The sequence below is a fragment of the Rhagoletis pomonella genome, unplaced genomic scaffold, assembly GCF_013731165.1.
Source record: "Rhagoletis pomonella isolate Grant_MI unplaced genomic scaffold, Rhpom_1.0 Rhpom_scaffold_00009, whole genome shotgun sequence".
Classification (NCBI taxonomy): Eukaryota; Metazoa; Arthropoda; class Insecta; order Diptera; family Tephritidae; genus Rhagoletis; species Rhagoletis pomonella.
The window spans coordinates 14,307,618-14,324,195 of NW_023458563.1; the positions used below are offsets into that span (position 1 = coordinate 14,307,618).

General features: G+C 35.0%; 1 protein-coding gene across 4 annotated transcripts in view; it reads right to left on the bottom strand.

Annotated features, from left to right (window-relative positions):
• LOC118745588 (protein lap1) overlaps positions 1-14,814 on the bottom strand; it is a 191,804-nt gene extending 176,990 nt beyond the window's left edge. For 3 of the 4 annotated variants that reach the window (XM_036479088.1, XM_036479090.1, XM_036479091.1), the window contains exons 1-3: positions 14,499-14,814; positions 14,305-14,440; positions 13,963-14,252 (exon numbers count right to left, since the gene is read on the bottom strand). In XM_036479088.1, coding sequence (XP_036334981.1) covers positions 13,963-14,252; positions 14,305-14,440; positions 14,499-14,651 — 579 coding nt within the window. In that variant the 5' untranslated portion in view covers positions 14,652-14,814. The remainder of the gene's footprint in view (positions 1-13,962; positions 14,253-14,304; positions 14,441-14,498) is intronic. The other variant, XM_036479089.1, reaches the window with a different exon arrangement.
• Positions 14,815-16,578: the final 1,764 nt, after the last annotated feature.

Sequence of the window (16,578 nt, forward strand, 5' to 3'; positions counted from 1 at the left end):
TTCAGATTTTGAGTTGTTACGCTTTAACGTAACAAGTGCGATATGTTAAAACTATCAACAGATCTATGATTTTGTTCTCAGAGATAATGCCAACAGAGTATTGGGATTTCCTTTCACAAGCTGAAAGAATAAACAGTGTTACTTATGTACCTAGAACTGTGTTTGCCAGTGGTAATATTTGCGGTAATAAATTTTTCCGGCTACAAAATGTTCGGAAACATGTACAATACACCTGCCAGTTGGAAATTACTTGCTGCTAAATTTCCTAAAACTAATGAAACGATTATTTTTCTGCTTGACAGACGGGTAAAAAAAAATAAATTTGTTCCACAGCGCCACTAGTCGCATATTAAAAAAAAAAAGTCGTTTCGGCGCCACCAGTGGAGTTCTGACAATCGCGATGCTAAATTTCCGTCGCCAAATCTGACAGATAGAGCGGCATGTAACTACTTGTTGCATGTTGTTAGGTGCCAGGCTATTTTTTTTGGCGATCAAAATTAGCGACAGCGAACGTTGCAATCCAGCTTCAAGAAAACAACTTGGTACAGCAAATTCTTAAAAAATTTGGAAAACAAATAACTACGAAAACATCCCATATAACGGCAATTTAAAGATATAGGCAATCGATAAATCAATAACTGCGATAAATCAGTATCTACTGAAGCTAATTTACTCAAACAGGTCTATTCTGCACGTTACCGAAAATTTTGTAACTGGAAAATTTTATCACCAAAAAATTTTACCGGTTCTTGTCACCGCGATTCTAGGTACGTTGGTAATGCAGTTAAAATATTCAGCAATTCAGCAATACTTGTTACCAGCTTATGAGATGGTAACAATATTTATGTTAATGTCCCAATGGTTTAAAAAATGACAGGAACTTTATTTACCGGTTTCAAACCGGAACCGCCCACTTACGACCATATATATATGTGTGTATCTCGGTAACCGTTCTTCAGTTTGTACCAAACTCGGCATAAGTATTGTACTTTACACAAAAAAGCAAGAAAGTTCTGCTGGAACAAAATTCTGATTTTCTTTAATTCTTCTATTTCAAATTCTGGTTTTGAAAGTTCCGAATTTCGAAATTCTGTCTCACAAAATTTTACTTTTTGCACTTTCGCCTTTCGAAATTCTGCTTTTGAAAGTTCCGCATTCTGAAATTCTGTATCACAAAATTCTACTATTCAAACTTTCGCCTTTCAAAACTTTGCCCCCACCATATTCGCATCTTTGGCTTAATCTACATTTAGGAAAAACGTTCTAAACGGCTTAAAAATCCGTTATACTTAGCGGAATGTATAAAAATTCTTAGAGCGTGTTTTTACAATTAAAAAAATAAACTTTTATTATCAATATATAAAACAATATTTTATTTTAGTAAGTTAAAATTTTTTATGCAATTCTCCCTTAAAAAAACTTTACTTAAGCCATTTCTTTTTTAATAGTTCTAAGCTGATTATCTTTTTAATTACTTGTTTTTTTCTCACTTTCTTTCTTCTTCTAAATTCAATACAAGATTATAAAACTGGGGATAGCTTTCTCCAACAACTAGTTTTAGCCGGCGATGCCACCCTTCGCCACTGTTTTGCGTTTTGGAAAATGTACCTGTTGCCGATGCATTGCTTTCGTGTACTGACCGAAACTAAGAAGAATATTTCGGGTTATAATTATTTCTAGTAATATAATTCTCGTCAAACCAATTCAAAATACTGAATTACAAAATTCGGTGTTATAATGTAAACCTCAGTATATCCAGTAAAAAAACTGTGGTGAAGTCCTTTATGGGGATAAAGTTTCCAGAGGTGAAATTTTAGGTAGTAAACAATTTCTTACTTGCATGGTTGCTTTTCAGCACTCATGAAAGAAACTTAAGAAATGTTTGAAAAAAAAGTTCATATAGTACATAAATTTTTGAAATAAATACCATATAATGTATGAACTCTGGTTAATAATATCAAAAAATGTATTAGAACCACCATTTAATGTTATATTTGATACAAATTAATATTGCTGCCCCGAACGCTCTGCGCCTTGCCACTGAATAATAGATTTACTTAAAATTACATCCCTGGTCCTTGTTCTTTCTGTATCGCATCGTGGTGAATTCACATTTCTCAGAAATTTGACAACAAAACAAAACAAAGCGAGTATTTTATTTGCTAATTTTTGCGATTTCTATTGTTTAATGTAAATTTGTCTTTTTAGGATATGTCGAGCCAACAAAGAAGGCGCAGTTGGAAAATTTAGTAATTAGTAATGAAGTAGCAGGCATATTTGGAAAATTATGCCGATAAACAGGATGGAATTTGGGAAAGTAAGTGTATGGTTGCAGCATATCATGTATAAAAAGTTTTTAATTAAATTGTTTATAGAAATGTTATAAATCGAGTGGCTCATTTACGATGTGCTCCAAACATTTGGCGAACTTTTTTTCGCCTTTTCAACGTGCTAAGTAACAAGTTAAGATGACTGCCATCATGGGCCGGTAAGAAACCGCAAGCAAAGGGCAGACAACCTTCCAGGAAGCTGCCTCCTGTCCCCGAGCCGAAGCTGCAGTTCAGCAAGAGCAGGTCAGCAAATTGCTACCCTGATCAAACGTAAACTAAAGCGCTCTGCTATGATTGCACTCCGCCGTGAGATGGTGTAACGATGTGTGGCAAAGAAATGCGGCCCATTCGACGGGCCTGAAAAATCCAAATTGGCTTTTGTGATCCGCATCCGCGGTATCAACAAAGTTGCACAAAAAGTGCGTAGTTTTACAGTTCTGTCTTCGCCACATTAAAACGGTGTGTTCATCAAATTGAGCAAGGCAACCATTAATATGCTACGTATGCCGAACCCCCTATATGGGGTTATCCAAATCTTAAATCAGTTTGTGAATTGATGTACAAACGTGGAATGGTCAAGCGTGTCCCAATCTCTGCTTTGTGATCGAACGCAAATTTCGCGAAGCGCACGAATTTCAGTGCGTTGATTCACTTCACTTCAAGAAAGCCCCCAACTTCCTGTTGCTATTCAAGCTCAACACATCAACCCGAGGCTGGCGCAAGAAGGCTAATCACTACGTTGAGGTTGGTGATTTCGGTAGCCGTGAGGATAAGATCAACAAATTGCTGCACAAGATGGCTTAAAGAAATTGTTGTTTTGTATTTAAGTAGACAATATAATTTGGCACATCTTCAAAAGACGCCCAAGCAAAAAAGAAAAAAGAAAATTAAAAAATTCCTGAAGTCGCCTTTTCACGGGTCGATTTCTGTCGACTGGAAAATTTACTTAAGATATCGACTAGCCAAAACGCTTACATTTTACGGTTGAATTGCAATTTACACGGGTAGATTTTGGTTAAACGACAAAAATCGACCGTGTAAAGGCAGCTTAAATAACGTTCAAATTAATCACCCCCTTTGAGATGGAAAATACCAATAACCATTTCATAATTTGAAAATTATTCCATTTATATTTGTTCTTGCATTTTCCACACCACTTGTGAGGTATGCTTTTACGCGCGTTACCGATTTTTTTTAATGTGCTCGGTTGCCCAGGAGGCCTATTTTCACCTTTACAACTTAACTTAAACAGATTAAAACTAAAGCATGCAATATATAAAGAAAATTAAAAGTTGTCTTACATCTAGTATACTTAAAAAATTGCACATTAAATTCATTTTTCATTATAAAATAAAATTAATTATCACAATTCAGTTTACAAAATGTGGTCTGTTTGCACCCACATAAGGTGCCCATGAAGCCTAGCCTAAATTCAGAACTGAAAAAAAACGAGCAAATGGGGTCGGAAACTACTAGCCCTAAAAGCATAATGTGGAAAATGTTTGAAGAGCTGCGAAATTGTATTGCAATAATAAAAATAACAGTGCATAAATTGGAAAAAATGGTTTTTGTTTTGCTTTATAATTTTTGGGAATATTGGTTCAGATGGAATTTTTTTTTTTTGGTTTTTCAGCTCGTTAATGATGCACCCAGGGTTGCATTTACTGTCAAAAAAAAATATACAAGTTCAACGCGCTAATTTAGGTATCCTTGTATGTATATACCTGTTACTCGTCTGGCATATACTCCAACTGCGAAAATAATGACAATTATAATTTATGTAGATCCCTGGATAAAAGATTGTCACAAGTTACTTTCGGTAACTCACGATTGAAGTTTGGAATGCAATTTCTCAGAAACACGACTACAGATTTTCTCCAAAGTGTCGGAGAATGCTATGTACTAGTTCATGAAATTCTTAAATTATCTTATTTTTTTTTAGTTTAGTGTCAACCATTCATGAGTTTAATAAAATTTTGTCGTATACGACATTTGTCAAAAAATTTGCAGTCAGTTTTAGTGATATACGCCAAAATGTGATAACAATTTTTATAAATTAACCATACTTTTTACTAATCAGCCTAATCGTGAGTTTCGCCCGAACAAAATTTCGCCAACAATTTTTTCATCCACCTGTAGTGAACACACGCAAACGAAAAGTGACCCGGTTCTAGAAAATGAAACTCATGATAAAGCTGAATATGTCGGAAACTAAAGAAGAACAGATAACTCTATTTGAAAGATCTTGATTAGTTTAGTACGACAGCAATACTAACGCAATTTGTACCAAATAACCGAAAAAATTTTAGCCAATTAGTCGGAAACTAAAGAAGCTATCCAAAAACCACAAATTGTCAAAATTACGCTTCCGGCAATTTTCCATCCAGGCGACGATATTTGAATAGGTTTGTATAGTTACCAATAGTCAGTACTAATTTGTACTGGAACCTGCAAACTTTTACTGGAAAAGTGTATGATAACCCAAAAAATTTGCAAGAGAGCACTGAATCGAGAGCGTAACAACACGAGAGAGCTGCAAATTCTTGCTAGTGAAATTTTTACTAGCAGAATTTAGCTAGCAGAAGAAGAAGAAGAATAAATGGCAAAAGAATATATAAAAAGTGGTGTTACTAGCTCAGTTGATTTTGTGTATGTGTTTCGCCGCACGGCTTCTGATATCAAATTGAAAAATTTTGTTTGAATTTCTACTCACACTTACAGGTTTTGACAGTTTATGCCGCCAAAGCAAAAACAAAATACATGTAAATTTTGGTTTTTGTACTCCTGCAATCACCTTATATTGATTCGCCTTGGCACAAACAAAAGTAAAATGAGTGGAAATAAAAATATTAATGATGTACTGGACAGTGTTAGTGCTTGTGTGTAAAGCAGAGTTTAAAACTGATTTATAAATAGTAAAATGTTTACAGCAGATTGTCAAAGCAGTGCAACAACTGTTCACTTGCAAGTTATTGCTAGTTTTGTGTTCAATAAGTTCTTCTGCTAGTTTTTCCTTCTTCTCAATTTAACGCTCTATTTTGCTTTTACGCTCTCGCTGCAATGTTACTGTTACTATACAAACCTAATGTTACTCGCATATTTTCGAGCCTGTATGTAAATTTTCGGGAAAAAGGTTAAAAAGTGTATTCATCTGCTGAAAAGATATTTTCGCAGATTCACAATTTATTTAAAATAAATCTATTAGCCCAATCTCCAATTCCATGTGAATAAATCTCCCCAGTGCTTAAATAATTTTCACCACATTAAATAGCTGCACAACACCCTAATTGTCGAAAAAGCGTTGCTTGCAACACTAGTCCTTTATGGGGACCAAACTTGGCGAAAAAAAATAGCTAAGTTTGTTTACTGGATATACTGAGATGTAAATAATATTAATTAGCACTTTCTCATTACTTTGAAAAGGGTCCTCTTTAACATTGTTTACATTATATTTTAATACGGAATTTCGCAATTCAGTTCTTTGAAAAGCATAATTTTCAAAGAGCAGATTTTTGAAAACGATAATTTTGTTAAGCAGAATTTCGTGTTCCGAATTTTGAAGTACTAACCCCCAAGCAAGGTTAAATTATTTCATTAAGTCTACTGAGCACATTATCGAAAATGTGTGAAACGGCAGTTTCCAGAATAGTGAAAAAACTATATTTACACCAGAGGTGGGCAGCCTCGGCAGAGCATCTTTGTAATGTGCTAGCAATTGATGTCACTGGGTGCGTGCGAATAAGTTGAATGAAGCTCTCGCTGTCTTCTCAAGCAGAGCGTGTATGTATATGCGAATACGACGCGAAGTTGCCCTCTGGACGCTGCCCAGGACTGATTTACACCCCTATTCTAGAACCCGAATTTTCGTAATTCGTGTTTTTCCAAGTCAACCGTATGAAGGAAACAAAGTAAAAAGGAATTAAAAATCCACTTTAAGTACTTATTTATGGTAAAATTTTTTGATTTCACATATTTTGAAGAAAATTATGGATTCTATCGCATTTGCAATTATTGCAGTGGAGTAAGAGCGCGCTATGGAAATTAACTCACAAAGGTAAGCGGAGCTGTGGGCCATAGTAACCGTGGACGCATCTATGTATGTCAACTTCTGGTTGAATTGTTGAACCACAGGCCATAACTCCTCTTATACCTGAAGAACTGGTTATCAATCCAGTTAATGCAGCTTCTTCCAAGTTATTAAAAATGTGCGCTTGCTTCTGCCTTCGGCCGCGCTTAGGGATTATAACCCTTATTAAGTAGAATTTTCCTTTCTGTGTTGCCGGTGGGAAGCTATTGTAAAATATATAAGATATTTCTTGTGCTACGCCATCCAGAGTATGTTTCCGCAGAACCCACATCGAAATTTGCAAAAAAAGTGCATAGTTAAAACGAATTTATTAATAAACTAGTATTCGGTCTTAAATTAAAGTTGAATCCTTTGACTTCACGTGTACGTTAAAACTTTTAGATTCGGGTCATGCGTTTGGACATAACAACCCAATATCATTGTATAAATAACTAAACCGTAACAAAGTTTCTCGATTAGCGGCACCAAACATTTATTTTTGTTCGTTCATATAAAGCAGTGGATAAAAATGTACGCATATCCAAAAGGTAAAGTAATTTTTTGTCCAAACACACATCGACTAACATGTTTTTGCTTAATTACAACGCTTTTATCAACTTGCAATGTTGTGTGTCCAGACACCATTCATTGTTATAAAGCCTTTGCTTTGAAAAGATCCTAAAAAAATGTCTAGTGCATAGGACGACATCTACTTCTTAACCGACGCTACAGTGGAAATGGACGACACGCCATTTCTTTAAATGAAATTAATTGGTGCTCGTATGTATGTACATACATATGTATATGCATGTGTGTGCACCAATCTATTAATATCGTTGAACTATTTTAATATCTATTGCAAAATTTTGTACAGACAAGACTAAAAAGTAGAAAATAGATAATTTAAAACAACCTTTTAATTATATAACGATTTTATAAATGGACTAAAAAGTAGAAAATAATATTTCTCAGTCCCATAGAATTTGTTTTGATAACTTTTGATTTTAAATTGTTAGCAAAAGTTATTATAAACCATTTATGAGATTGAAAATGAAAAGCGTGGGGCGCATGCAATACAAAGCATTAGATTTAATTGACAATAGTCAAACTACATAACCTAAAATTTCTACAGAGAAAGTACAAATTTGAGATCGATTTTAAGCGGTCGTTATTCATAAATGCACATACATTTTCATTTCAATCTCATAATTGGTTTATAATAACTTTTGCTAAAATTTCAAAATCTAAAGTTATCAAAACAAATTCTATGGGACTGAGAAATATTATTTTCTACTTTCTTTCTACTAGTTTTTTATATTATTTATTTTTTATCTCGTTCCGACACAGAATTGTTTTCGTACAAAATTACGTAAAAAAGCTGTAAATTTCTTACTCGATCGTTTTTAGGCATGCCACTGTTACGAATATACGATTCGGATAGCAGCATACCATTTCTACGATTCGTAGCAAAATCCATATATTGATGCTCGGCTTCGCCCGAACTTTACTTGTTATACCCGAGCGCACTTGTGCACAAGGGTATTATAACTTTGTTCTCATAACGGTTGTTTGTAACAGCCAAAACGAATCGAGATAGATATAGACAAATGTGTACATGAATGCTCATAATGAAAAGAGAAATCGATTAAGCCATGTCTTTCCGTCCGTCCGTCTGTCCGTGTACACGATAACTCGAGCAAGAACTGAGATATGTGAATGAAATTTGGTAAGTAAGTTATTTTATCCAAGGTAGGTAGGGATTGAAAATGAAATCGAGCAATAACCACGCCCACCTCCCATATAAAGGTATTTTCGAAATATGCAAAATCTAAGATATTTCCGCAAATACTGGATCCAAATTGTTGAAAGTTTGTATTTGAGGTAGAATTTTGGCATAAAATAATACAGTTATAAAATTTTTGGAAAATGCGCGTGGCGCCGACCACTTATGATTAAATGCTGTATCTCTGTAGTCCCTTTACCAATCCCTACCAAACTCGGTGAGAACATTGCTTAGGGCCTCACTAAGAAACTCATTGAAAATGATTTTTAGGGAAAGTTTTGGAAAATTGGCGTGGCACCGTCCACTTACGCCTACATATGTGTATCTTCGTACCTGGTTTATCCATTTCTATTAAACTCGGCACATTTAGCAACCTTGGCGCAAAAAGCAATATGTTGAAAATTTATGAAATCGGTCTAAAATTACTGCGATTAACCATACAACGGTAAATTTCAGAAATCCAAAAACTCAGATCTTTCAATAACTAAAGATGCCAACTTACAACAATACTTTAATAAGACACAAGATTATTGATTGACTTATGAAGTATATATCGACAACCGCCGATTTCCACCAAATTAGGTTCAATTATTTCAACATATCATAGCTTGTTATTGAAACTGTTTGACATTGGGAAAAATACTCTCCCTTATCACCTTTACTGAAAGGTGAAAAAACTATATTTAATACATGCGCCGGGTATATAAAGTTCGGTTTCGCCCGCACTTATACTTCTTTACTTGTTTTTATTTATTTATGTCAAAACAGCCAATTAAGAAATTCAAATTTCCCTTTTTTGGTGGGCAACGTGGTGGATAGTTAAGAACGGATTACAGCATACCATTTTTATACTTTTCAAAGCGAAGCTACGAATTCGTAACTATGAAAATTTGGATTACAGCATAAGGGTTAGCGTGGGCCGAATATCCGTTTTTTAGAACTTTGTTTGGTAATAGCAAAAATATGGTTCATTATGCTCTAAAAACAATTTGTGTGAGAAAATTAAAATTAATAAATACAATAAGTAATAATTTGCTTTTACTAAAATTTTAACTATCTTTGAAGGTATTAGTCCAACATCATTTGGTATATGGATCTTTATTGTAGAGAATCGAAGTTAGCTAAGAAAAAAAATTGTTAGCACTTGACCTTTGAAGGACTTGGGTGAGCCTAAGATATTGACTAAAAATTGTCATCTTTCACACAGATTGTTTTTAGAGCATAATAAACCATAATTTTGCTATTATCAAAAAAAAATTCTAAAAAAGCGGATTTTCGGCCTACGCTAATAGGGGTGTACATTTTAGTCCTATTTATCGCAAAAATAGCTGTGTTTTCTTTGGCAGTGGTCGGGATACGGATAAAAAGTTTGCACGCAAATGCAACAACGATATGATCTTGACAGAGATCTGGTTCAATTTATGATCCACTCTGTTTGTTTTGTTTCACTGGTAACTTGCAGCACGGTTTGGTAGCACTGACAATTGAATGTATATACAAACAGATATTCTGCCATTTCATTCTCTCCAATTGATTCAAATCGCCTTTATGTTAAATATCTAGCGGACCCGCCGAACCTCGTCTCGCCCAAAATTAATTTTTTTGGGGAAATTTTGGTACAACACACCCACCAACTAATCACTTAACGACGTCCAGTGGCACATTTATCTGCATTTGATCCACATAAATCCAGTACATATAGACTTATTTGAGATGAAATCCTTTAGCTGTCTAATCATTGCATTTATGGACATTCATCAAGAACTGTACTTATTCTGGTAATTCGCCGTAAAACAATGAGCTCAGGGGTTCTGGTGGTTGATTTAGCGGTAGTAATTTGACTACAACCCCGGAATAACTCAATCCTGGCTTGCCCGAATGAAAGATTTACGCATTGGGTTTTGCATACAGATTAAAATTTTTAGATAGTTGGCAAATCTCTTTATAATTATTACTTTGTGTTTCATTCGCTGAATGATTTGCAATATTTTACATATTTAAGTAACTTAGACAGGAGTAACACTATTCAAAACTTTGTAATTTTTATCTAAACCGTTGATGTTTCAATCATTAAATTTTATGAAGTATTATGAAAGATGTGGTAATAGATTGACCGGATGCAGTGCTTTTAGCTTTTTAAACAACGTGGCTATCTTTCGCTCGTACGTGTGCTTCCCCTGTTGAATCAGAATTTGATAAAATATTAAGAGATATCACGTCGTAACACAAAAATATCTCTTACAATAATAATAATAATAATATTCCAACGGTTTTTACCCTCCATTCCCGCCCATCCGCACGAGGGGCGCAGTCCGCATGACGTACGGAACCAGTATTTTCAATTTTTGCGCCGAGTCACGATAGGCAGGAGTTTGTTAAGTGTCGAGATCTAAAACTGTTCAACTACAGAACTAAATTCATCAGCCGATTTTATGTCTTTATTTTAATGATTCATTTATTGAGAGAGGACAGTATCGATTTCTTAATGCTGAAAAGCGGATCTGATATATCAAACTTGCTGGAATGAGAGTTAAAATCCTGGCATAAGCAACGGAGTGGGTCGTGCAATTCAAAATTAGTTTTACAAGCTTTCAGAAATAGGTGGAAAAAGTGTATTGATACCCGGGAGGGAACATTAAGGCTAACTTCGCCAAAAAGAAATAAGTATGCATATAGATTGTTAAATAGTTGGCAACCCCCTTCAAAATTATTACTTCTGGTTAACATGTCTATTCTGCGCTGGTAATAACAAGTTTGTAACCGGTAAATAAAGTTCCTTTCAATTTTTAAATTCTTTTCGCATTCTGTGTACTCTTGAAACCGTTAAATTTTGTTACCATCTTCATAGCTGAATTGCTGAATATTTTAACTGCATTACCAACGTACCTAGAATCGCGGTGACAAGAACTTCGGCAACGTGCAGAATAGACCTCTAAGAGGGCATTTAAATGTGTTTCATTCGCTGAATGCTTTACAATATTTTACTCAAGATATATATATATATATTTAAGTCACTAAAATTTTAAGCAGGTGGCAATCCTAAAGCTTTTTATTTTTTACCTTAACCTATCCCTCAGAATGGTGTTTAGTTCAGTAAATTTGATGGAGTATTAAGAAAGATATGACGCATTATTGACCGGATACAGTGCTTTCAGCTCTTTAAAACCCCCTTTTTTAAATAAGTATCTAAATTGAAAAAAACGTGACTATTTTTCGCATGTGCATGAGCTTCTCCCCTTTAAAATAAGATATAATTTATTAAATTTGATAAAATATTAAAGGAGATATCGTTTGGTAACAGAAAAATACCTTTTAGAAATAAGTATGTATATTGATATGGCCTTATTCATAAAAAATAAAGTAGGTTTAAAGAGCTTTATAAATTGACGTTTTCATACATTTTTCAATTTATAAACCTTTTATAAATCTACTTAATTTTTTTATGAATAAGGCCAATAGATTATAACCAAAGAGGGAATATTATTTCGTTTAAATATACATTTTTCCATTTAATGAGTTAATTTTTATAATTTCATCTTTCTCGTGCTAGTGGTATAAAATTAGTGCTGCGAACCCTAATAAGAATGATCCAGATCGTTTCCGTGAAAAATGATCGTGATACTGAGCTGATAGCCCAAGGAAACACTACTATAAAGCTTAAGCAAAAGGCTAACGTATCCAATACGACATAGCTTACTTAATAGTAACACTGTAAAAATTCAAATAAATTGTATAGTTATGATTTCTGGCAAGTATTTCCAAATCTTTGTTTATATCCGCTTTGTTTCTTATGGGCTATTACCCCTATAAACAGCAAAAATCCTTACTAATATTATAAATCCGAAATAGAGCTTGTTTGATTGTTACGCTTTCACGCATTAACTACTCAACCGATCGTCTTGAAATTTAGTACACTGGTGTAATTTAGCCCAACTTAAAACAAAAGGCTGGTTTTCACTATGTAAGGTTCACACATTGTCAACTGGGATTAAAAAGCGGTTTATCGACTGATTTGAATCAGGGTAGGTCTTTATTCGTGTACATGCGCTGCTAAATCGGCTATCTGTCTGTTTTGGCCCATAATATCATCGGTAAAGGTATAGATAAAGGAGATAAGGTTGTGTCAAAATAAGTCGCCAAATTTTGGCGTAAAATATGACATAGTGAAAACCAGTCTATAGGATAGATTTAAACTCGATTAGACGATATTTGTGATAGAGTACTGGAACTATATAAAATCATTTCCATACTCATGAAAGAGATGACACCACCCTCAACTTAAATTAAGGGAATTATTTTTTGAAAAAGGTTGCCACCCGTTTGCAAAGTCAAATTTAAATTAATAGGGCTATTCGCGATCCGGTGCAAATGGCCTAGCGTCATTGCATTGCAAATTTGTATTGCAAATTATTTGCAATACACAAACAAAATACACGCATTTGCATTTGTCATGGCTTGGCAAATTTGCAATACCGAAAATCCATAGCATAAAAATGCTATGCATTGCATTCATAAACAAAACCAAAGCTGATGCACAAAAATTGTTTTGCAAAAGCTTTGCCATGACAGTTTAATAAAGGTCGCTCACAATCCATGGCATATTTCTGCAATTGCATAAATTTGTCAGTTCTTATGCACCGAATCGCGAATAGCCCTATTTATTCGCAAGCTATCTGAAAAATTAACATATGGGTGTCACACGAAAGATTGTTAAGAAACCCTCAGATTGAACATTCAGAATATTATTGACTTATTTTACAAGGGCTGCAACCCGTTTAAAAATTAAATACAATTAATTTAAACGAACTACCACAATATGGGCATCAAATGTTTTTAAAAAGAGCTTTAGTTCTAAGCTAAATGTTTGTTTAAAATTTGAAACCCCAAATTCTACTTGAATTAAGAGAATGAATTATAGATTGGCGCACATATGTTAGTGTTTGGCCGAACTTCCCCTGCGGTTTGTGGAGTGTGCCTTGATGGTGACCACAAAGGGGAATCGCCGACTACGAATGGCGATTGTATTTGTATGAGCTGTTTTTTCATGGCAGAAATACATTCGTAGGTTCGCCATTGCCTGCAGAGGGGCGGCAGCTATTAGAAAAACACTTTTAATGGAATTAGGTAATTGGAATATGTATCACAATATGGGTGCCTGACGAAAGGGGTTTCATAAGGTTTTAGTTGGAAAATCAATTCCATACTCATGAAGGAGTGCTGCCACCTTTTATTTATTTGAAAATTATATTAAAAAATGAATGTCAGGTGGCTGAATAAAGCTGTAGTTTGACAATATTTTCAATAGAGTTGGCAGTTGTCCTAAAAGTCAAATTTAAATTAATTTTACTCAAGTTTGACTGTCAAAAGTAAGAGTGTAAAGAAACGTTCAGCGTGAACATATAGAGTTGTCTGTAAATTCCAACTATTCAGTAATTTTAATGAATTATTACTATATGGGTATCAATCGAAACAGTTTAGTTTTAGCTTAAAAATATTTTGAAGATGGTAAAAACAATTTAAAATCACCCATTTTGGCATAGTTTAAGGATTTTGAGTTTTATAGAAATAAATTACACCTAATGTAGTACGCAGAAATTTCATACACTCAGCAAATCGGGAGAGGGCGATCTAGCAAACTATATTTCTTGCTTATAATAATAAATTTCATAAGTTTATTACAATTGTTTGCTATTTTTTTTTTATAAAATACTACATACGCGGAACGGTCTCCGGATTTCCACCTACCTCATTTTAATGAAAGGTGAAAGGATACAAAAACTTACTAGTTCAGTAAACTCGTTATATCCTATATCTAGCCGCAAAAGACTTGTTAGTCGAGCGATAGATTTTGGTAATGTTATTAAGTTATTTAAGCGCAGCTCCAGAACTTTCAAATGTATTAAACGACCAAAGTTTGCAGGCAAGAATTCCAGGTATGTCTCATTTAAAAATAATTCTTTGAGTGTAATAAGGCTCGTTAAGGCATCAGGTAGGCGGTTGAGGCTATTGCAGCTCAAGTCTAAATGGGTTAAATTTTTACACGCTTTCATACTTTCAGGAACATTTGAAATGACTGTAATGCGTACATTTTAAAAATGAGTTTTAATCGGTTCGGCCATACTTACAATTTCGACTTAAATTCAATGTTTGCAGCTGCCGTAAAGCAGCAACGGCATTCGGAACTGATTCTAAATTATTGTTGCTTACCACCAAAACACGTAAATTCTGACAGTAAAATAGCTCTGGCGGAAGACTTGTGATCTGTACGGAACGCGTTTTAAAACATTGTTATTAACAGTCTAGTTTAAATGCTACTTACGCGTGCCGAATTTAAATAGAGTTCTTCTAATGTACGCTCATGCTGCCATACATTTGGGAAAGCATCACTCAGTATATTATTGCTAAAATCTAGTTCTAAAATAATATCATCATTTTGATTCGCCAGGCAAGAAAAACAGCGGAGAAATGCCATTTTTTGCCTAATTTCCGAAAGTCGTTTGTTAAGTAGTAGGTGCAGATATGTTTACGATTTGGTTTTTTTTCGGTACTTAGGAAGGTGATGGTAATTCAGCAGTTTGCGGCAGGACTTCTTTGTTAAAAGCACACGCTGAAATTATAGGTACACAAAACAGTATATTTTAGTAAGTTTTTTGTATAAAAAAAGATAATGGCTGCGTTTGACAACAAATGGTTTTTACTGGTAAATACTCGCAATTTTTGATTGGTTTTGCGTTCAATAACCCACAAACTTGCAAATTAAAGCAACCACGAGAAAGTAACAACACGAGTGAGCAAATTATAACAAGTAAACATACTACTATCAGTTATATGCAGGTGTCGAAAAACCGCCATGTATCAAAATCAAAAGTAAACAAACGTTTAAGAAGCCTTGATGTGTACTTGCTCAAAATAAAGTTAGTGAAATGAAAATATAGATGAGTAACGTAGATTTTTTGCAAGAGCAAAAGGAAAATTGTGCACCACAACTTAAAACCTCAAAGTGTCAAAATGGCGTGAAATGCAAGATTGTATTGGTTTTACGTTCCATAACTTTATCTTATAATTTCTCTTCCACTCTGTTTTGTGTTTACGCTTTCGCTGGTATTACTTACTTAAAAAATTGTTATATCTTTTTTTTGACTGTCATGGGAAAAGAGAAATTTTCTTGATCAAGAAAATAATGAGAAATTTTGGACCATTATTTAGATTAGGGCCCAACTGCTAATGGCGTGGCAGGATGTAAAAGCATAGACAGACGGCAGCGTTGATCCAGATCAATTCGTTATTTCGGAATTGTCTCATTAAATGCAACTGATCCGGATTAAGTCCTAGGGCTAATTCTACAACTAAATGCGGATAAAAGGCATTTTCAATAACAACACTAACCAAAACACAGAGAACGTCATCGGCGATAGTACATTAATCATACTCATTTAGGATAGTCCTACTAAAAGTGAATAAGAACTTATTTGAATAAGTTCGGTGAATGCACTATCGCCGACGAGGTAGATGTCCAGCATTCCCACGATATCCGGTTCTGCACACCGAAATAACTCGGGTTTTGTTTCAGCGACCTAACCCGTTTGGATCGTCGAACCCCATCAATCGTTTTTATGCAGTAACACCTCGCAGCCGGGATGGTTCGCATCCTTCTTCTGAGGGAGGGCATTGACGATGACACACCAATTCCGGCGGTGAACAAACAAAAAATTCTAGAGGTTACCTTTGATAGCGAAATAATGTCGCCTGAACACCATCTGCATAACCGGGCCCTTAAGGGAGCACAACAAAGCGTTCAGCAAGCAGTTTCTGGTAGCGTGCTACCGACGCGAGCACTCGAGCATGACCTTGCTTGAGAAAGAGCTTCCACCCATGCACGTCACAAGGAATTTTGCGTGCATAAGAACACGATCCAGACTTATACAGAACCACTGGACCTGACGACCTACACACGAGCTATAAACGGCATTCATAGATAATCTTTCTCCACCTTCTGCGACTCTCGAACTGTAAATGCCGCGGGAGACCCGTTACTCGTACCGGTCTGGATGCTGTAGCCGTCTCAATAGTTATTTAACCAGACTCGTTCCCGATATACCCAATGAGTGTCCAGCATGAGGAAATACTCATAATAACACCAACCACCTCTTTACAAGCCTACTCAGCTAAAAACACTTTCCTATGGTCAAATCTCATCTAAATGACACGTTTCCTGGGCCTACCGTTAGTTGAGCTACAACAACATCAAAATTTCCAGGCTAGTTTTGCATGTTCTTTGCATTCTACGTTCTCTTGGAAAACAAGTAAGCAAGTAAAGCAAACGAGTTTGTCGTCCACGGTAGCCCAGTGGTCAAAATTGTGTACAACTGAGTAGGACCCAGGTTCGATCCGCACTCCGA